The sequence below is a fragment of the Peromyscus eremicus genome, chromosome 15 (genome assembly GCF_949786415.1).
Source record: "Peromyscus eremicus chromosome 15, PerEre_H2_v1, whole genome shotgun sequence".
In the NCBI taxonomy this organism is placed as follows: Eukaryota; Metazoa; Chordata; class Mammalia; order Rodentia; family Cricetidae; genus Peromyscus; species Peromyscus eremicus.
The window spans coordinates 15,546,072-15,568,176 of record NC_081431.1 but is presented as its reverse complement, the minus strand read 5'-3'; the positions used below and the strand labels follow the sequence as shown (position 1 = coordinate 15,568,176).

Genomic DNA, 22,105 nt, shown 5'->3' with positions numbered 1-22,105 from the left:
ATGCCTGAAGAACATTCCAGGAAGGAGGCCCAGGCTCCTCAGCAGCAGCATCAGGCCCAGGGCTGGGCTGCCAACTGAGGCAGAAGCTCCCTGCAGCGGGCAAACCAGGAGGTAAAAACAAGCACAGCCAGCCAGCAATGGTGATCTTGGCCTCTGCAGTTCTGCAAACCCAGAATAAACCACCCCGCCCCCGCCAGGCCCGGTGAAACGTGATTCTTGGAATCCCCTGTCCGGCTCGGCCTTCATCCAGAGCCAGGTGGACCTGGGGTAACTAACTGGGAAGAGGGGAGCTCAGCTGTCATCCCCTGCCACCTTCAGGTACCCGCTCCTGTACCCAAGGACCTCACCAGCACTGGCTCTCCTCTGTGGTCCGTGGTCTGCATGTCCCCGGGAGGAGGGAACGACTGCTGGCGGCCTCCTCCTGGCCTGTAAGAGCACACTGCCCAGACACAGAAAGTTCCCACATTTCTCTCCTCAAGGGCGGAAGTGACAGGGCACGGAGCTCTGCAGCAGGCAGGCGAGGAGAGCCATGGTGGGCTGTGTCCAGGTCGTCACCAGAGAAGCAGTCACCCCACTTCCTCCCAGTCACCAGAGGTGAAGAAAGCTCAACAGCTCTCCGACAACAGAGTCCTTCGTGAGCAGGACGGGTGACACAGGACAGCAGTCACCACTCCTGCTGGTGCTGGCTCTGCCTGCTGAGACCCCAGGACCTGTGTCCGAAGCAAGGCTGAACGAGGCTCTGCAGAAGCAGCCAGACAAGAGGCCTGAGGGACCAGGCCCGGCTTCTATCCTTTTATCCTTTTATCCTTTTTTTTTTTTAACTCAGGATGAAACCCAGGGTCCTGTGTGTGCTAGGCAAGGTCTCTACCCACTGAACCACATCCTCAGCCCCAAACCCACTTTAATTAACACACATGCTCGCTCAGACTGTTAAGAAAGTCCACACAGAGCAGACAGACGGACATAGGTTCTGTCCTCCGTTTCTAGGTGTTAACAGTCTCCTGGAAGAATACCTGGCATCTGATAGCATTCTCAATCCCAGAGAAGTTGGGGGCCTAGTCAGGAGCCACAGCCCAGGTACAAGAGGAAGAGGAACAAAATGGAGGGAGAGAACACCCGAGGCTTTTTCTCTCCGGGCCTCAGGACCTGGCCTCCTGTTCCCAGAACTGGACTAGAAGAGCGGAAGAGCTAACAGGTCCTCTGCCGGCTACATGTGAAGGGAGGGACCTAGTTATGGGACAGGCGGCTCAGATATCCCCGTACAGGACAGAGGTCTGGGCTCAGCTCCCTCCTCTGTAACTGCGCAGAAGAGCAGCTACCCCTGGGGCTGAATCTTTGAGGGTGTATCATTCCCAGCCTGTTCCTGTTACAGTCTATTTCCTGCCCAACGCAAGGTGAAGAATTTGCTTTACCATATACTCCACCCACCATGAAGTACTGCTTCACTCCAGGCCCAGAAACAGTCACACGAAGAGAGCGTGACCCTCTGAACCTCCCGTGGGTTCAGACATGTTTTGTCAGCAGTGAGGGAAAAAACAACTGATACAGATGCAATACGGAAGACAGCGTATTTCCCAGAAAAGGGGCCACAGAAGGTCCTGGGTCTCCCTGACCAACACCAACTCAACACCAACAGCATCATGAACCCATCAGACCTGTTACGTACCTAACCATCCGGCCAAGGTCAGTATGTGAAATCAGCCACCCAAACTATTCTTTCGTTGTTTACACTGTCCAACTGAGGATAGCTAAACCTTAACAAACGGTACCCCAGAAACCCATGTCACAGCCCCCCACTGCGAACGGCCGGCACTAACAGGACCTCTGCAGATGAGCAGGTGGTACCCACCTACAGTGTGTGGGTGTCTTTCCACCAGAACATAGGTGTGGTAAGTTCAAAGGCTGATCACGTGAGAACAAGGGCAAATGGAGCCCCCAACACTGTAGCAAACTGAAATGGCTTTAACTGGCAGCAACAAAGGGTCACAGTCTGTGAATATCATCACGTTAACAGCTTCAGACCTATGGGATATGGTAAACTGGTCCCCCAAATGGCTGGTCCCAGGACAAAATGTCCTCTGTCTAGGGAGCTCACAGGCCCAGTGAAGAGCCTGTACTCATGGCCAGTCTCCTTCCTGCAAAGACTGCCCTTTGGAGCTGGAGCTCATGGCAAGATTCAGTCACACACCAGGCCCAAGGATGAGCCAAGATGGGGCCAGAATCCAGTTACCAGGTCACCACACCTATGGGAACACCCAGACCCTTAACAGACGGTTCATGGCAACACTGCCACACTCTCTCCAATACTGGCACATGGCTTGACTCCCAACCACTTCCACCTTAACGTACAGCGGCCACCTCCACTCAACCAGAACAAACAGAGCAGGGCAGCAGGGGAGGAACGGCATGGGGAACGTGGCCACCTCACCTCCAAAGTTGGCCAACCGCCCGATCCGGGTAACTGGCACCTTGCGCTCCCGAGCCCGCTCACTGAGCTGGAGGGGAAACAAAAGAAACCTATGGAGTTGACAAAGCTGACAGGTGAGACTAGGCAACCGAGGCCCATGCTGCCTGTACCCCCTCCACTCCCCCTGCAGCCGCTCCAGCATGCAGCACTGTACCAAAAGGCCACAGAATTCCTCAAGACACGGTACCCCAAGTGGGGGGGCAAAATAAGGGCCAGCACCAGCCCCACTGGAAGTGGGAACCCCCCAGGTCCAACCATGCTGCCTCTCAGACCCACCATCTGCTTGTGTGGCTTGCTCTCAGGGCGAGCCTTGGCCTGCCGGGCCTTCTCAATGTCTTCAGCCGTGAGGCCCCCCACAGGGGACTGGTCCTGGTGGAAGAATCTTCGCTGGATTCCATTGGCCAAGAACAAGTCTCTGCGATCTACAAAGAGCCTCCCATTGACTCTGGCCATAGGGGAGGTGGCCTGTCCCGAGAGCCCCGCTTCCCTGAAGGGTCCACCAGAAACGTAGGTGGGAGCTGGGCCCTCGCTGTGGGCATGACCCAGGGACGAAGATAGTGACTTGTCCGGGGAAGGGGCTCCAGAGAAGTCCAGGGAGGCTCCAGCTGCCTGTGGTGTAGAGAACTGAACCTCGGCCTCCAGATCTTCAAAGTTCTCGGTGGCATATGACTCTTCATGCTTATCCTGACCCTGCAGAGAACAAACGCCAGTGTGAGGGGCAGGGCTGGTCTGGAACTCCTCCTGGTGAGGACACTGCATGTGACTGCCAACCAGCCCTCTCTGTCCCTCCAAAGGTAATGCTATGCCTAAGACCTGAGGTCCCTTCACAGCCTGGGAGGCAGCTCCAGCCTGCTTCTTCCAGAACTGCTGTGATCTCGGGCAGGCAGCTGGACACACCACTGAGCACCCCAACAGGGCTGAGGAAGACACACATGACTCTAGCAACGAGTCCCTCACCTATAAAGCAGGACCAACTCCGAGCCCATGAGCTTTCAGGAGAGAAACCAGGACAAAAGACGAGGAAAGCTTGAAGACATGTAAGAAAGAGGCCAGTGAGTGGTAAAAGGGGCCACAGAGGGAGACCACTGGGTTCTGCAACACCTCACTGCAGACAACGCCTCACTGCAGACAGACCCACCATCAGCCCTGGTATGCAGCTAACAACACCTCACTGCAGACAGACCCACCATCAGCCCTGGTACGCAGCTAACAACACCTCACTGCAGACAGACCCACCATCAGCCCTGGTACGCAGCTAACAACACCTCACTGCAGACAGACCCACCATCAGCCCTGGTACGCAGCTAAGAGGTTCTTGCCAGGTCAGAGCCTGGCTGTCCCTGTGAATTTGAGACACGGAGAAAGGGGACAGAGGACACCCCATGTTTCCTTTGTAAGTTACAGGTTCAATCTTCAAGCCCAGATTCATTCTTATCTTTTTTGTTTGTTTGTTTTTTTGTTTTTTGGTTTGTTTGTTTGTTTTTTTTTTTTTTTTTTGGTTTTTCGAGACAGGGTTTCTCTGTGTAGCTTTGCGCCTTTCCTGGATCTCACTTGGTAGCCCAGGCTGGCCTCGAACTCACAGAGATCCGCCTGGCTCTGCCTCCCGAGTGCTGGGATTAAAGGCGTGCGCCACCACCGCCCGGCTCATTCTTCTCTTTAACCTTGAATGAACTTGAACAAGTTCCTAATCCTTCTCGGTGATGTCTACATCTGAAAATAGGACTCCACTGTCAAACGGTGACAGAGTTACAGGCAAAGCCCCAGAAACTGCTGGTGAAGGTTATAATTAAATATCACTGTGTCTGTCCTAAAGAGAGAGAGGCCTGTGGCCAGGTTCCCGGTTCAAATGACATCTGAGCAAATGTCGTGGCCAACGTGCTGTCCACATGCCACACAGCAACAGCGGGAAACCTGGAGCGCCCACACTCAGTTACCTGAGATGTTCTGAGGACTAAAGAACAAGCCTTGCTCCCGTGGAAGTGGGGAGGCTAGGTGCTACTCTGACTTCACAACAGGAGCTGACTGGGAGCTGATGTGACTGGAAAAGGCCAGAAGGGAACAGCAGAGCAGGGGTCAAGGGCCTGTCCTGCTATCCCAAGTCCCAGAGTAGAAGAAACAAGTCACACCGGGTTCGGGTACTTCTCATACAGTCAGGCAAGGCCTGGTGTGAAGAGTCTGGAGCAGGGTCCCCTGTCCCACAACTCCCGTGATAACCACTCAGTCTCATGTAACTGCTATTAAAGTAGCTGGGGGACTCTACAGGCAACAAGGGACCCTAGTGCCTGAAAGAGCCCCAGCCTCTGTAAGTACCTGATGAACGAATGTGTGAATAAGTGCCTGGGCAGCCAGAGGCACACGGGTTCCCAGAACAATCAGATCCCTCAGACCTCGAGGGTGAAGAAAGGAACCCCAAACCCAAGTATTAAGGAGTGAAGGGAGGCCTTCTCCATGGCAGTAGGCTAATCTATCTTCTGCCCCTGGTGACTAAGGCAAGGTGGCCCTGCCTGCTGTAGACTCCACATACAGAAAGGAACAGTGGAATTAGGAGGAAGTCCTCGGAGGGAGCTCTCACACCGGTGTAGGATGCCGGTCTTGCACGCAGTCTTACTTTGGAGTGACCCAGAGCACCAGAGCAAGCTCAGGTTCCAGGCTTTCCACAGGACCAGCACCCAGCAGGACTCCACCGCCCACCTCTCAGCAGCAGGAGGACAAGAGCTGAGTCAAGGCTAGGACAAGGGTTCTCACCCTATCACTTCATATCAATCACGACTCCTGCAGCAACCTTAGCCTGGGAAAGAGGAGTAAGCATGCAGACCTGCCAGTCAGCAGAAAAGGACCTCAAACACAGAGGGAATAAAGACGTCTACAAGTAAAGGCATCTGTAGGGTGAGGAACACTGTGTCACCCTAACATAGGAGGGAAGGGCCAGGAATCCTGGACCTAAACTAGCAGAGGCTGAGGCCTGGGACAGCTCACATCCAGAGAAGCATGAGATCTTCATCCAGAACTGCGAGGGGAAAGTGCTTGTTTAAGCCTCCCAGTCGGTGGACCTCTGTTACAATAACAGTACTCCCACAGAGGAAGCTGACAGCAGGACATGCCACAGGACACTAAAGAGACAGGGCAATCTCTGCAAAACAAATACACGCACTGACACAGATGTGCGCACACACAGACACAGACACACACACACACAGACATCGACAGACACACACACACACACACACACACACACACACACACACACACCTACAGCCAAGTCCATTCTGACACTGCTTTGGCTTAAAAATACCCCTTGATATAAGATGTTGAGGGTTCCTGGACCTTGGCACAAAGGTAACCTTCGCCCCAACAGCAGGAGGGAAAAGGGGTGAGGAATGCTCCCCTCACTGGGGCTATGCTAGCCGCCACCCTGGAAGAGAGCACCTTCAGCAAACAACACATGGGTCTTGGCAGAGGCTCAGCAAGCCTTGCCTATAGGAGGGGCCTTGAAAGGCTCAGTTGAGCCAGGCCGATCTATACACGAGGCCTGCCTGCTGTGGACTGCATGTCTGAAACCTAACTCAGCATGCTAGTACATGAAGGTGACTACATCATGAGGACAGAGCCAGGAAACCAGGAAATGTTCCCTTATCAATGTCAAGTCTACAGAGCCCGAATCTTGGACTTCGCAGCCTCTAGAACTGTGACAAGTAGGTGTTACTGGAGCCTCCCAGTCTGGTATTCTAGTGTAACAGCCAGATTCTCACCTAAGTGTCCTACCCTCCCTAAAATGACAGAGGGACACACCAGCCACTGTGCTCTCTAGTCTCCGCCACAACAAGACAGGCTGGCAGGTGTCTGTGTCCTGGCTCCTTCCCCAGTCTCATTAGGAGCTCAAGTCTCCAAGCACCCCACACCCACTGCCGGAAGGGACCTCTCACCTGCACCTTCCCAAAGACCATGCTGATCTGCTCCACAGCGGTAGACTGCAGGGCCCTGGCTGCCAAGATGAGCTCCCCACCGAGGCCCAAGTTCTGCAGGTGGGTCTCCACAGCTGCCTGGGTCAGCTTGGCAAGGCCTTTGGCCACCATGATGGCATCCCCCAACATAGCAGCCATCCTTCAGGGCTGGAAGAAAAAAGGCCAAATTAAGAAAAGGGATCACCACATCTGACAAACACTGATCAGGTCCCCAGATTCTGAACAGAAGGCAAAACCGGTGTTTGGTTTTTCCACTGATCTCCCCTTTTGATTGAGGTGAACTGAAGAGAAGGAGAGGAACAGGGCCCAGGGCAGCGATCAGCACCTACCAGCACTTACCACTGCCCATGCACTTCATCACCTGGGCCTCAAAAACACCCCTGACAACCCTCAGCACAGACGTCACGGGGCTGTGGCAGGGGCTGTGGCAGAACCAGGGCTCAGCATGTGTACTACATAACTCCGAGTCTGGTGCTCTTTGCTCTGAACCAAAAGGATGTGATGAAGCAAAGGCGGTCCCTCCCTGAGCACTGGTGCCTCTCCCTGGGCCTCCATCACTGGGGGTGCCTGCCTCTTCCAAACCACTGGTGCACTGCCCAGTGAAGCGCAGGGCAGTCAGCCACAGTCTGAGATGCTGAGAGGACCTCCTCAACCCACAGGCCAGCCAGGGCTTCCATGCTGCAATCCAGCACTGGGAACATCAGAAGGGCACACAAGGCAGGGGAAGCAACCACACGCTGCTGCAGAGGCCCGCTCCCTGCCTCCACCGTGTGCCTCCTGCTCCCTTTTCTCTCTGCTGGCCATAGCAGAGAGTGTTCCTTAATGTAGGTCAGGGTCAGAGATGCTGAGATCCAGGATCCACAGTGTTAGTAGTTAGGGCCTGGCCAAGTTGGTCATTAACTACCCCTGAGGCATGGTTATAGACCAAGATAAGTCCTGTTAACATGCTGGAAGCTAAAGGAAAAACAGAAGAGCCAGAGATCCCACTGACCTCCCCAAGGAGCATGGTGACCAAGGCGGGCAGCAGAACCGGGCAGGCCAGGTAAGCAAGGACACGGGGTCTGCCTGCCCTAAGTCTCAGGGACAAGAAAGCCAGAAATCCCTGAGAGGAGTGTGAATGGCACTTGGGACAGGGGATGTACATAAGGCATGGACTGAGCAGGGACACACACACACACACACACACACACACACACACACAAGAGTGGGGACAGTCAAAGGGGCACTGGTATCCCATCTTTCACTCCATAGATTCATTGAGAGAAGCACAGCCAGGGAGGGCACCCAAGAGCACTGACAGGGCCCTAACCAGAATGTGGGGTAGCTGAACGCATCAGCCCCAGTCCCTCCAAGATTCCAGCAGGATCTGCTCAGTCAAAGGCATGACATTTATTTAAAGGAGAAGTGGGAGTGGGGCAGGGTGGGGGAGGGCTCAGCAGTTAAGAGTACTTACTGCTCTCACAGAGAACCTGAGTTTGGTTCCCAGCACCCACAGCAGGTGGCACACAACTGCCTGAAAGCCCTGTGCCGGGGAGGTGATGCCCCCGGCCTCCACCAGCACGTGCATCACATGCACACATCCACACACAGATACATAACTTTAAAAACCTTAGAAGGAGAAGTGTTATAATAACAGAAACTCACAAACAGGCTGGCAACCATGAAGATGTGTTTACATGTGCCCTTGGGCAATACTAGCAGTTAGCACCCATGGTAAGTGCCTTTCTACACACCTTTTTTATTTTTTTTAACTTTTATTTTATGTGCATTGGTGTTTTGCCTGCATCTATGGCTGTGTGAGAGCGTCAGATCTTAGAATTACAGACAGTTGTGAGATGCCATGTAGGCGCTAGGATTTGAACCCGGGTCCTCTGGAAGAGCAGTCAGTGCTCTGAACCTCTGAGCCATCTCTCCAGCCCTTTCTACACACCTCTTAATATTTATAAACAATCCATGGCCCAGTCTGTCAGTGAGAAAAGTAGAGTCAGAGAAGGGAACGAGGAAGCCAAAGCCGGCCAGCACCTCCACAGCGGCCTGTGGGGGTAGGGTGGGGGTGGGTACGATCAGCCCCAGCCTGCTCTGTGCCTCCTCACTGTGTCTCTTAGGACAGTGCACTGCTCAGTCAGGCACTCGCCCTCCAGTCTAAGCCAGGAGCTGGAGAAAATGACCACACACTACATCGCCAGGTTCCATGTCACACCCTAGGTTTCTGCTCCGCACTCCTCTGTTTTATGGCAATAAAATCACAACCAAAACCCACAAACCAAACAGCTAGGACTGGTAAGACAGCATTCAATTGGAGCTCAAATAGGCCTGTTAGCAGCTCCTAACTCAGAGCCGCCCCCACCCTCGACATACACTGACACATTGTCTTCACTACCCTGAAGTCTAAGGGTAGAAGCACCCACCAGGGCCCTAGAGAACCTGAAGAGGGTGGTGAATTCTGAAGGCGATCTGTACCAGAAACACACTCCTGCCTGTGGCGAGGATTGTCTGCTATGGCCCAGAGATCCCCAAATCGAGCCTTCCCCTAGATCTCCTTTAAATCACACCCAGAAAGCCAGGACACAAAGCTCCCACAGACCATGACCCCAGTGGTTACAAACCTCACCTCGCCCATTACCTGACACAAAGCAGGACATCCACCCAGACCTACTTCATCCGGACTTTGATTTTAGGCTTAACACCAATTCTGCCTCAACTTTCCTCTTAAGTCACTCTACCCACACACTAACCTTCCACGAGAACACAGCTGGTGGGTGACGTGGGGCCAGTCTAGCCTGCCTGTCCCACTGCACTGACAAGAGCTTAATCTCTAAGTCATTTCGGGTCCTGCACATGCCACAAGGCAGCGGTGGGACCTACCAGAAACCAGCACTGACTCCCCTGTTTCCTGAACACAAGTCCACTGCAGGGTGAAGCTACACCTGCTTACAAGGATTCAAAACAACAAACAAAAAACCAAACCCTGCTCCGAAGAGGGAAAACACTGAGTAAGTGAACTGAAGAGGTTAAGTTCCTGCACTGGGAACTATGAGTTCATACTAACAGCTCACATATCCCACTTCCAAAATCATAAATAAGTCATCTTTTAAAAATATGAAAATCAGGGGCTGGAGATGGCTCAGCAGTTAAGAGCCTTGCTGCTCTTCCAGAAGAACCAAGTTCAATTCCCTACACCCACGTCAGATAGCTTCCCAACCTCCTGTAACTCCAGCTCCAGGAATTCCACACCTTCCTCTGGCGTCAGTGGGCACCTGCATACATGCAGCATAGACATACATATACATACACACACTAATAAAAGTAAAATATATCTTTTAAAAAATAATAAAGTAAATTAAAGGGCTGATGCGCTGTCTCAGCAGCTGGAGTGAGTGATTGCTGTTCTTCCAGACGACCAGAGTTTGGTTCCCAACACCCATGATGGGCGGCTCACAACCACCTGTATGTAACTCAAGCTCCAGAGGATTTGACATCCTTTCTAGCCATGACCAGCACCACACACACACATACACACGGACAGACTCACTCAGAGACACATACACATAAACAAAAGAAAATGCTTAATTAAAAAATAAATTAAGAATAATGAGCCACGCTTTCCTTCCTGCCTGAAGAGTTATATATTAAATGCTAGGGAATTCCAAAATGGTGCCAATTCCTGCCCTAGATACTGGACCCGAGAGTCATTTGAACGGAAAGAAGGTCCCTTACAGATTTCTGGGCACGGTGCGGCAGAACCTGTTTCCCCCAAATCAGCAGTTACTGCTACTCAGCACAGCCTACTGTTTATGAGCATGTAGATTTCAAAACCACTGTGGCTGGTCCATGGCCACCCGCCTGGGTAAACATTATTTACTCATCTGCAGGGGTTAGGCTGGGCCTCCTCACAGTACAAAGTGAACCAACTGTTCACACCCTTATCAACACAGGCCTCGTTCTGTACGGGAGTCCCTGCCTCCAAGAAGGAAGGAGAGGGGGAGACAGCAAATGACTACCAGAAGGAAGCACTTTCCATAGCTCTTCTCCTCTGCTTTTCATGTTGGGACCTTAAAGACCCTATTTTTAATTCAACACAGTCCCAAGGTGACCTATAAGTCAACCACGTCAGGCACTCAGCTAAGAGGCATTTACATCCCAATTTACATCAGTTACATCAAAAGCCCAGGAACTCTGTTCACACACAAGAACCATATCAGCATCACGATTTCAGGTACAAGTATTAGAGCCTTCATGGGGACCAGCAGCCCCACTACCCTCCCTACACTACACCAGCCCTGACACAATACCCTGCTGGTCTGGGGACCCTGTTCCTGAGTAAATGTCCTCTGAGGGGAACAAGAGATCCAGTAACCTCAGCTGTGTGAGAGGACAGACCCCCACACTTGGAGAGTGTACCAGCCAGGGACCATGCTAGCATCCTTCACTTGGATCTCCCACTGCACCTGGCTTGTCCTGCAGGCCCTGGGTCAATGTGTCCTAGCCATGTGCCCACAGCACAGCAGCACGCCAGCAATCTGTAATGGGCACCAATGCCAAGGAAGCATCAGCAGCAGCAAAAACAAAGGAGGTGCCTGCCCAAGTGGAAAATACTATCCTCAGAGCCTAGACATGGGCCCCCGACCTGCCACCACCAACTGGATGACTCGGCTTCTACACGCCTCGTCTGGTCCCCATGTGTGAATATCAGGAAAGTAAATAAAGACAGTCTCCAGAAAGGCACAGCTTCAATGACGGAAGCCTTCCACCTGGGCAGCGGCTGAGAGAGGACGGGGCAGCCCAGAGGCAAGTGTCCCAAGCTCTGGGAGGTTTTCCTGCGGACCATCATCTACCATCCTTCCTAAAATCCTTCCAGAACCACCTCCTGGAGCCAGCCCCCAGCTGGAAGTTATCTGGGGCATCGGGGGCCGTCGAATAAAGTCTCCAGGACTGACAAGCATGCCCAAGGTATGCAGACCTGGCCAAATCCATAAAGACGGATCTGCAGGAAGGTGAGTAGCATTCTTTTTTAAAATGTGATGAATACAATAAGCAATGCCAGTAAGCACAAAGCTAACAAAAGCATCAAGTACTCACCCACTGGAGACCCAGAGAGGGAAGGGAGTCTTAGGGGGCAGAAAGGTGGCCATATGCACCCCGCTTCATAGCCAGGATATACCAACGTGCCACTCACTGTTCTCATGGGGTGAGAGCAGACTGAAGACGGTGTATGAAGATTTACCAAGCATCAGTCAATGCCCTTCATAACCAGAGGGCATCACAGACCAGCTCCCAAGCCAGCAAAGCTGTGGTATTCACACCTCTCAAAGCCAGGGTCCACCCTCCTCGGGCCTCCCCCCGTCACAGCTGCCACGAAACACTTGGAATGGCTGGGATAAGAACCTAAACAGCAAACTGCACAGCATGTCCTCAGCCCTGATATGCCGTCTCCAAACAGGAGCATGAGTCTTCTAGTGTACATACATGCTCAGGGGTCCCTCAGGCACCTCAAGCGTGGCATGTCTAAAGACAACCTTGATACCCTAGGCCCACATAACAGTCATACTCATCACTCCATCTTGCCTTGGCCTGCCCATGCATTCCCAGGCTGGCAGCCAGAGCAGTGTCTTTTTAAAAGATGTCCTGTCAAGGTATTCCCACACCCCATGGCTTCCCTGAGATCCCTAAGATGCAGAAAGAGCCTTCCTGACCTAGCCCTCTGGGCCTTGCCAGCCTTAGGCTTAATGTTCCCTTCACTGAGTGTGTTCCAGCCAGGCTAAACCACTCCTGAACTTCATGGGGGACCCTCTTGAAGGCCTGGGCTCCCTACATAATGGCTTCTAAGTGCATTTCCTCCCTCCTCAGGGGCATCTGTCCCGGTTTCCTGCACCCTGCATGCTATTGCGGCCACGATCAAGCTCTCTGAATCTGCCTAGTAACTACCTCACCGGAAGCTGTCAATCACGGGACAAGAACAACCTCTATCTTTCTGTACACCCTCCTGTCCCTCCAGCACCAAGCAGTATTTTACGGTGATAAATACCTTGCAAATGAAAAGAATTTATCTAGTCCCTGTAAAGCTTGAAAAAGCCTGGCATTTGCAAAATTGGCTCAAACCTGCTCGCAGCTGTGACCCACAGGTGATGATCAAAAGTTTCAAAAGCTCCTAGGAGCTGGTCTGAAGCGGAAGTAACTGGAGGGTTTAAGAGACAGCTGGCCATACCCCAGGGCTTCTGTGTTTCCAGCAAGGTGTCATGTGCCGAGGATGCTGGCAACTCTAAAAGCCCTAGTCCTTCCAGAGAAGGGGGAAAAGGAACAGGATGACTGGCAGCCAACACTAAGCAGGAAGCCTCCACAGAGAGACGTTTCTCAAGTTCCCACCTGCTTCTGTCTCCCGAAGCCTGGCTTTGCCACTAACAAAACTTCAGTTACTCCTCCTTTTTCCACGATCCCTTCAAGACCAAGAAAACGGAAACCAGAAGGGACTGTACTAAAAGACAATGACCCCAGAGCCAATCGCCAAGAACTCTCAAGACGGTCTCTTCAAGCATTCTTCACCAAGGACCACTAAAGACCTCTGGGAGGTCCCATGGGATAGTGAGTGGTCTTCTGCCCCTTTCCAGTGAAGAACCTTTCTTCTTTTGGACATGAACATGTCGATTTCAATCCTCCATGGGAACTGAAAAGTCCCATTATATCCTTAACATTTTTCCTTTTCTGACAAAAAAGAAAAACTAAATAACCATTTCCTCCAAGGACTCAGAAGACGGAATGTATTAGAGTAAATCAACTTCAGAACCACAACCCATAGATCACTATGGATTAGTCCTCTGCCTACACTTTCACAAGTCACACACCATGGTCACCTAACTTCAGGCCTCTGACTGCAGGGCAAGCAATGTCCTGAAGCGCTACCAGCTTTCAAAGTCAACTTAATACTAGATACTAGAAAAGTGCTTCCATTTTCCACCATGGAAGAGAAAGGACTTTTGCTCTTCCCATAAACAAGCAACCACAGCTTCAGCACCGAGCCAGGCCTCTGCCAGTTTGTCTACCTCTGCTTCCACAGGCCCACACAGGGACCCACACAGGGACCCACACAGGCCCCACACAGGGACCCACACAGGCCCCCACACAAGGACCCACACAGGGCCCTACACAGGGACCCACACAGGGCCCCACACAAGGACCCACACAGGGACCCACACAGGCCCCCACACAAGGACCCACACAGGGACCCACACAGGGACCCACACAGGCCCCCACACAAGGACCCACACAGGGCCCCACACAGGGCCCCACACAGGCCCCTACACAAGGACCCACACAGGGCCCTACACAGGGACCCACACAGGGCCCCACACAAGGACCCACACAGGGACCCACACAGGCCCCCACACAAGGACCCACACAGGGACCCACACAGGGACCCACACAGGGACCCACACAAGGACCCACACAGGGCCCTACACAGGGCCCCACACAGGGCCCCACACAGGGCCCCACACAGGGCCCCACACAGGCCCCCACACAGGGCCCCACACAGGGCCCCACACAGGGACCCACACAGGGCCCTACACAGGGACCCACACAGGCCCCCACACAGGGACCCACACAGGGCCCTACACAGGGACCCACACAGGCCCTACACAGGGACCTACACAGGCCCCCACACAAGGACCCACACAGGGCCCCACACAGCCCCCCACACAAGGACCCACACAGGCCCCCACACAGGGCCCCTCACAGGGCCCCACACAGGGCCCCACACCAGGAATTCTCTATCCCCTTCTCCTCCTCAGGCATTCGGTCTGATAACAATCCCAAAATTCTGCCCAAATTTTTGTAGTATCATTTAAATTGCCTCATCAATTTAATCCCTCAGACTACATTTCTTTCAAAGTGGATGTGTATGGTAATTCAGCTCTAAGAATGGGCGTCACAACACTACTGGGAGAGGGTCAGAGGAGTGTCCTAGTCACTATCTGTTGCTGTGTTAAAGAACTATGACTAAAAGCAGCTTGGGGAGGAAAGAGTCTGTTTGGCTTATACATCCAACCACAGCCCGTCACTGAGGGGAGCCAAGGCATGAACTCAACTAGGGGAGGAAGCTGGGTCAGAACCTGAAGCAGAGACCACTGCTTCAGGAGGGGTTCTGTCCACTGGCTTGCTCCTCACGATTGGCTCAGCCTGCTTTCTTATATGAGGCAGGAGGAACACCTGCCCAGAGGTGGCACTGTGCACAGCGGACTGGACCCTCCTATATCAATCAAACATACTCCAAAAGACTTGCCGACAGGCCAATCTCGTGGGGACATCTTCCCAGACATGTCTAGGTTTGTGTCAGCTGACAAACCATCAGTCAGCACGGTGAGCAGCAGGATCTATGTAGGATGGGGTGATGTGGCAATTTAAACGATACTACACAAAGTATTTGTTGACAAGTAAGAGTATATTGCATGTTCCCATGGAGGGAAAAAAATGTCACCACAGAACACTTAAAAGCATGAAGTTTTCTCTGGGTAGTAGGTTGTTAGATTCTTCTGAAATTTATTTATGTTTTCTAAAATTTTCTACAGAGAACATGTAGTATTAGAATAATATTAAGACTGTGTTATTAAAAAAAACCCTTAAATATGTTTTAAGTAAGCACACAAATATGTACTTTGAAAAACCTATTCCATACCCCTCTGGTGCCTGTCCAGGGTAGAATGGCCAGTAGGTCAAGGGACAGCCCAGAGGGCTGTAAATAATACCTCTCTGAGCCCCTGGTTAGCCCTGTTCAGAAGACGCCGGCCCCTAAGTGGCTGCCAGGCACATAGCCTGTAGTCATCTTACTCTGGGGAGTAAGGTTCAACTGCCCTTCTCAGAGCGGTGGTGAGAAAATCACTTGGCACAGGCCTTCCTACCATTGGCCCTTCATCAAAAGGCAGAAACAGTTAATGAGTGCCGACTCTACACACAAAGCCCCTGGAATTCCTAATTTAGAATCAAATAACAAATACAGTGACCACAGTTTCTCAACATGAAAGACACCTATGACTTGTGTCCTTCAAGACCAAGGGGTAAGCAAACCAAGACTCTGGGGCCATGTCAGCCTGGCCAGCATGCCTGTAGCCAGCATGCCTGTAGCCAGCATGCCTGTAGCCAGCATGCCTGTAGCCAGCATGCCTGTAGCCAGCATGCCTGTAGCCAGCATGCCTGTAAGAAATGAGGATATTCTAAAAGAGGCAGTGCGTCCATCATCACAGCTACACTGTCTATGGAAATAATGAACTCCAATAATTTAGAATTCTCCCAGGAATTTCACATCAAGGAAAGTGGCTAAAAATGAGCCAGCCACAGGGGAAACTTTTCTCTCCAAGACTATTTACAACCTGCCAGCCCTTGTCAGGAGTGTGGACCCGAGACTGTGGCCAGCCAGTGATGGGTAGAACCACACCCTGACCAGGACACCTTCAGTGTGCATATATCCTGCCTTCTATTTAAACTCTACCCTCATGTTAGGACGTGATGGATCGGGGGGGGGGGGGGGTGCAAGAGGCAGGGTGTCACCAGATCATTCTTAATGTGGCCCCACTGAAGAAATCTCCTTTTTCTGATTTTCACTATTAATTTTGCTCTTTTAAATTGGCTTATCAAAGATGAGTGGCTGAGTCTGGCTTGATAGAGCAACTAAGGCATAAACCCTGCCCCTAACTCTGATAACACTACTATTTTATGAATAAAGTTGCACTGTAGACCCTAATTCTTCCAAGATATCTAGAGTTGTCACCAGAACTATATCCTAACAGGCCCGTGAAGACGGTACCAGGACAAGGATTTCCACCCACCAAGCTCATCTCCTAATAATCCAGAAATGAACCTGGCCCACTACCCAGGGGCTGGGGATCACCGTTTACTGGATTATCTACAGAAAGTTAACCTCTTCGTGCTCAGGAGTGGGAGAAGGTGGGGGTGTCAGATGCCAGCTCCCTGTACAGACCCTCCTAGCTGTCACTGTTAACTGCCTGCATTCCTCTGCTCCTCAGCCTACACAGAAAAACCACTGTCGGTCCAGTGTGAGCTCTTGTGAGTCTACCACCTCATAACACTCCATTCCTGCACGTTCCTGCCAGGCAAGCAAGCACTGAGGACATCATAGAGCACAGGGGTGTCGGCTGGAAGACACATGTGGATAGACAGGCAGCAGACAGGGGTGGACACTGTTCCTCCCCCAAGCCCCTCTTGACTGGGACAGTAGTCAAACCCAGACCCTGGCTGGTCAGCATGCCCTACACAAGAAGCCAGTCCCCAGAGCTGCTCACCATGAACCCCAGCCAGATGTAGCCTAGTAGCACCTATTACAACTCCACACCACTCTGGAGGGTGAGGCAGGAGGATCATGAGTTTGAGACCTGCTTGAACTACATAGCAAAATCCTATCTCAAAAAATATGTATGTATTTTAAAAAAAAAGGTATTTGGTCCATGTAGTAACCCAGCAATAAGGATAAGACCTCTGTAACTGGTCACTGGTTTGAACCATGGCTCTGTGGCCAACCTGCACGTTAAATTATATAAGCTTGGTTTTGAGCCTCCACTTCCTCATCTGCACTCGAGAGGAGTACATCAGATCTCCCACATGAAAGCATGTGGGTATTCAGGGCACGCGCCCGGTATCCAGGACCATAACATTATGACCACGCAGGTACCCTGGTATAGACCTAGTGAAAGCAAATAGAGCACAGATAACCAATACTACCTTGTCACTTCTGAATCAGGGAGACAGGCAGTGCTGGGAAAGGACAGGCTGGTTTACTTAGCGATGTGCTATGAGGCACTACCTAGGAGCGGGTTCAGCATGCTGACAGCCAGCTTCAAACCCCTTGGAAACATGCTGGACATAAACACCCACAGAGAGTCCTGTGGCCAGTGCAGAACGCAAGGAGATGGGCTTTATGTGCTCCACCTCCCTTCCCCGTAGCACATACAGACACGGATGTGGGGGTAGCAGCACCCCAATCAAAGGCAGCTTTTACAGGAGTCAGGCTGAGAGCCTTCGAGCTGACTCGATGAGTCTGCAGACACACGTTCCCCTCTATTCGCCCCGTCTACAAGAGGGAATGGGAGGAGGAGCGAGGCAGCAGACAGCTGTAGCTCAGGAAGCAAGCCTGCCCTGGCTATTCACAGGACATTCTAGGCCAGAGGAGAAGGACCTATACCCAAACCTGGGCACAGCAATGCCTGGTGTTAGCTCCGACACCTATGGGAGCGAGAGCCACCACGTTGCTCCTGAATTTCTCAAAGAACTGAGATGTTTGTAAGCATTCAAACGGTAACTACCTGCAATCTATTGCCAACTTCTGCCTCCCTCCTCCATGCCAGGGGTGGAGACAAACACCTAGCATTTTATGTGACCTGTCTCCAGAACGTATCATCCAGCACAGTGAACTGTAGAGGAAGTAGTCCTCTACTTCCTGGACAGCACACCTAACAGGCTACAGGCTGACAGACAGACTGACAGCAAAAATGGGTTTCCAGCTTCAGCTTGGACACTGGCTACATGCGACCTCGGGGACACTAGTTCTGTTCCTGGGGCCAGTGTGCTCCATGGGTAAATCAAGACATTACTATTTACTTCTGTGACAAGGAGCCACACAGAGCTCTTTCCGAAGTGATCTTTTCAGATTTAATCAGGTCTGGACAGAATAATGCTTAAAAGAATTAGGAAAGGCCCATCTAGACATTCTACCAAAAAAGCAGGGGGTGGGGGGGCTGTGCTGTCTTCACAAGGATGCAAGCAGAAAGCCTGTACCTCAGGGAAAGCCTGTCTGTCTGTCTGTCTGTCTGTCTGTCTGTCTCTCTCTCTCTCTCTCACACACACACACACACACACACACACACACACACACACACACACAGAGCTTTCTCCTTCTATACCCCCACAGGATACCATGTCCCTCCCACACTTAGCCCAGGATGTCTTTGCTCCTTCTACCATAGAACACAGGCAATCAGATATGAACACCTTCAAATTCTTGGTCCCTCCTCCCAGACCCTCTTCTCTTTCTGCCTCCTTATGCCTTTCTCCATTTACAAAAGCCTTTCCTTTCCAACCCACAATTCACGCCCAGCCTCCCTGAACCAAACACAGGCAAGGACCTGCAGACTCTGCTCTCACAGGAACGGAGCACACATATGCCTCCCGCTGCCCCTGCGACACCTCAAAAGCAAGCCAGTGGGACTCTTCGACCTACCTCCACCACTTCGGTCCACTTCCTGTTGGCCTCACATACTCCTACAACTCTCCCTCCTGGTGGGCTTCATCCCTCAACTTCCTTCCCCAACCTCTCTTCACCTGTTCCATGCTCCACAGATAAGCCAGCTCAAGCTGGTCCTAGCCCTCCCCACCCACCACTGTGTACCGTCTTCTGGGCTGCTTCCTTCTCTCCATGGGTTAGTCACGGCCTCCCCATTGGCAGGCCAGGCAGGCTTTCTGAGCCAAGTTTCCCACATCTGTGCTATACACCCATCCCAGCACAAGCAACTACAAGTCACACAACGGAACTTCGAAGGGTAATGAAATTATTCTAACTTTGACTGTGGTAGTGGTTAAGTGATATTTTTTATCAACTGTATGGGTGAATTTAGTGCAAATAAATTACATCTTAATAAAAAAAGGATAGAAAAAAGTTCCAGTGGCGTTCAAGTCCCACACGTCTGAAACTCACATTGTCACCTTCCCCCAAATTAGTTCTTCCTCCTCCTGTGACCTCTGTTTTCAGTAATGACACCATTACACAGAACTCTGACCCCTATATCCTACCTGCACAGATTCAGTCCAAACCTTGAGTCCTATGGTCCCTCTGATCCCACCACTTGTGACTCAGGTCACCCTCACCTCCAAGGCCGCCTCCCCTTCACTCCCATTCCCTTCCCAGGACCTTTGACCTCCCCTCCCCACTCTCCACGACCTCCTCTGCCACAGGTTCTCCCCAGTTCTGGACTGTCAACAGGAATGTCAGAACTATTCCCAGTTGTCCAACCGAGACAACTCTTTAAATGTTCCCGTCTAATTTTGCACACGGCTCTGGTTTCAACTGACAAAGATAATGACTCAGTGTCGGTGGCCCTTAGTGGAAAATTATCCTGCCAAGTTTTGAGTGTCCCAATAATAAACCTCTCTTGAAGAAGGAAGTGACGGCCCTTCCAGATCCCTCTCTGTGGATAACGAAGGGCACCCCAGAAACCTCCTAGTTAGAGTGTTCCCCCTAGTCATGGGATCCTGACACATGCCCACAGGATCAATTAAGAAATACAAAGTCACAGTGGAAGTCTGGGCTACTTTTCTTTCCCAGCGCATTTACCCAGTGCATTATCTTTCATCTTTTCTGAATAGCTATCATTTTAGGACTTAGTAAGTTCAACACCTCAATCCTGAGTTACACGGGAAGCAAAATGTAGACTCAAAGGCAAAGCCTCCTTCTCTGCACAAAAAGAAATGAGACATGGTTTCTTAAGCTGATCAACTATAAATGAACTCCACAAACTATGTGTGCACATACTGCATCAGAACACCTGCATACATGTGCATGCATGTATGTGTGGTGTGCAGCCAGACACTCCCTGAAGACACAGGCATGCTCTCCTTCCACGTTATGAGACACACAGATGTCCAAGCAAACAATGAGGATAGATCTCACTTGTGTGCTCACCATTAAAGAACCAACCTGTGGCGGTTTCCTGGGCTTACCTACCAAGTCTCCCCGTGTACCTAGGGGCAGACACTACCAGTTTTCCACATCCTCATACTCTCAACCTATCCAGTCACATTCAAGGCACAGAGGCCCAGGGTTTCTGCTTCCAGCTCTCCTCTGGAAGGTTCCACCTGTACCACCCTGTATACTCACGGTTTCTCCTATAAAGCCCCATCCTCTTGGCTTCTCCACCATTTGTTTACAGCAGGGACATAACACTGTCCTAAATTTCTCAACTATTTGTGGGCAGGTTGCTGGCAGCACGAGATGACCCGATCTGGAGTCTTGCCTGCATAGTTCTCAACCAAATTTGCTCTTTAGTGGTATCTGGCAATGTCTGGAGACATTTTCAATGGTCACAATTGGTGGGATGGGGGGGATCACTATTTGTTTAGTAGATACAAGCCAGGGACTCTGCTACACACCCCTGCAAGGTGTAAGACAAGTGGGGACAGCAAACAATTGTGGATCCAGAACGTTAATAGTCTGGAGTTGGGGAGCTCTGTTTTAGGTGGTTCATTAACCCAGACTGCTTCACTTTTCCTTTCCAGTCACGTGGTCCAAATTTGATCACAATTCAGCTGCCTTCACTATTTGCAAGGTTAAATATTGAATCCAAAGCTACCCTCTGAGTCTTACGGATGCTGCTCTTGTGAGCCAAGAAACCCCTCTTCTCAGAAGGGACTTCCTCACTCCAAAAGTCTCCCAACAGCCTTCCTGCCAGCATGACCCACCGTCCTTAGGATCCCTAGTCCAAATCCTCGGGCAAGGTGATCGGCATGGCACCACCAGCTCCAGAGTTCTGTCCCCCAGACACCAACCCCAAGAGATCATGAAGCAGTTTTCTATCAGGCTGCAAGCCCAAGCCAGGCTGGCAGTCTGCACACAGCCTCTGCCCCTTCAGGAAGTCCCAGCCAATGAAGGGTCCCAGCACCCAGACCCGCCCCTCCAGCGTTCTCTGTCCCCTCACACTTAGAACTGTGGGCTTGGCTGAATGCTGTGACAGCTTCTGTGCAAGAGAACAAGGGAATTCAGTCAAACGACTCGCGTGACCACCAGTGTCTAGAAAAACAAGAGGAAGACACAAAAAGCGAAGAAAAGGAACAAGGGAGGGACGCCCTCCTCGACTTCACCCCAGATCTAGCTGTGAAACCCAGGAGCTGGCTGGGGCACAGGAGTCGTAGTTCTGCAACCAGAGCCCGAAGCACACTGCGATGGTCTGGGAGTTCGGAGAAACATTATTACGACAAGGGCAGCCACGTGCGTGGGACGACGCAGAGGTCGGGCAAGCGGGGCTCCAGATGCCTCCCGGAACCCACAGCTCCAAGAGCGGCCCTCCGCCCGCTGAGCCAGACCGGGGACGGAAGACGGCTGCACCCCAGCCTGGCCCTGAAGCGCCCCGGCTGCAAGGGAAACTCGCAACCCCAGGCCGCTTTGTCACTTGAACATTTAAGAACGGACCCCGGGGTGCTGAGGGTAGCAGCGGGCCGGCAGGCGGCAGCCTTACCCGGCTGCAGGAAAGCAGGCTCCTCCGTCAGGTATGCACCGCCTCCGCGCGCTGCACCCGTGCGAGCGCTCCGCACACGCTCCGAATCTGTTTACCTTCTGGCCCGCGTGCGCACGCCCCGCTCCGCTCGCCACGCCCCCGGGCCCTCCCATTGGCTGCGCCGCCGTTAGCGGCCCCAGCGCCACGGGACGCAGTGGGAGCGTGCGCGGCCCACAGCCAATAGGGACTGAGGGTGGAACCACAGCAGCCAATCAGAGGCCTCCCTAGAGGGCATCCGTCCCTTCTCCTCCTGTTGGCTGCCCTTTCTCCCGGGTTGGGAAAGCCGTGCCGCCGTGCCGCGCGTGCGTTCTGGTGATTGGCACGCGTTCTCGGGGCGACCGCGTGCGGGTCACCTCGGTGCTGACACTCACCAGTTCAGCCTCCCAGGGGCCTCAGAAGTTCCGGGGGGA

At 52.2% G+C, this 22,105-nt stretch overlaps 1 protein-coding gene across 1 annotated transcript in view; it reads right to left on the bottom strand.

Moving 5' to 3' along the window:
• Coq8a (coenzyme Q8A) overlaps nucleotides 1-21,766 on the bottom strand; it is a 31,694-nt gene extending 9,928 nt beyond the window's left edge. The window contains exons 1-4 of the mRNA XM_059280733.1: nucleotides 21,657-21,766; nucleotides 6,391-6,576; nucleotides 2,744-3,157; nucleotides 2,429-2,495 (exon numbers count right to left, since the gene is read on the bottom strand). Of these exons, the coding sequence (XP_059136716.1) occupies nucleotides 2,429-2,495; nucleotides 2,744-3,157; nucleotides 6,391-6,567 (658 nt within the window). The 5' untranslated portion in view covers nucleotides 6,568-6,576; nucleotides 21,657-21,766. The remainder of the gene's footprint in view (nucleotides 1-2,428; nucleotides 2,496-2,743; nucleotides 3,158-6,390; nucleotides 6,577-21,656) is intronic.
• Between the last annotated feature and the right edge of the window lie 339 nt (nucleotides 21,767-22,105).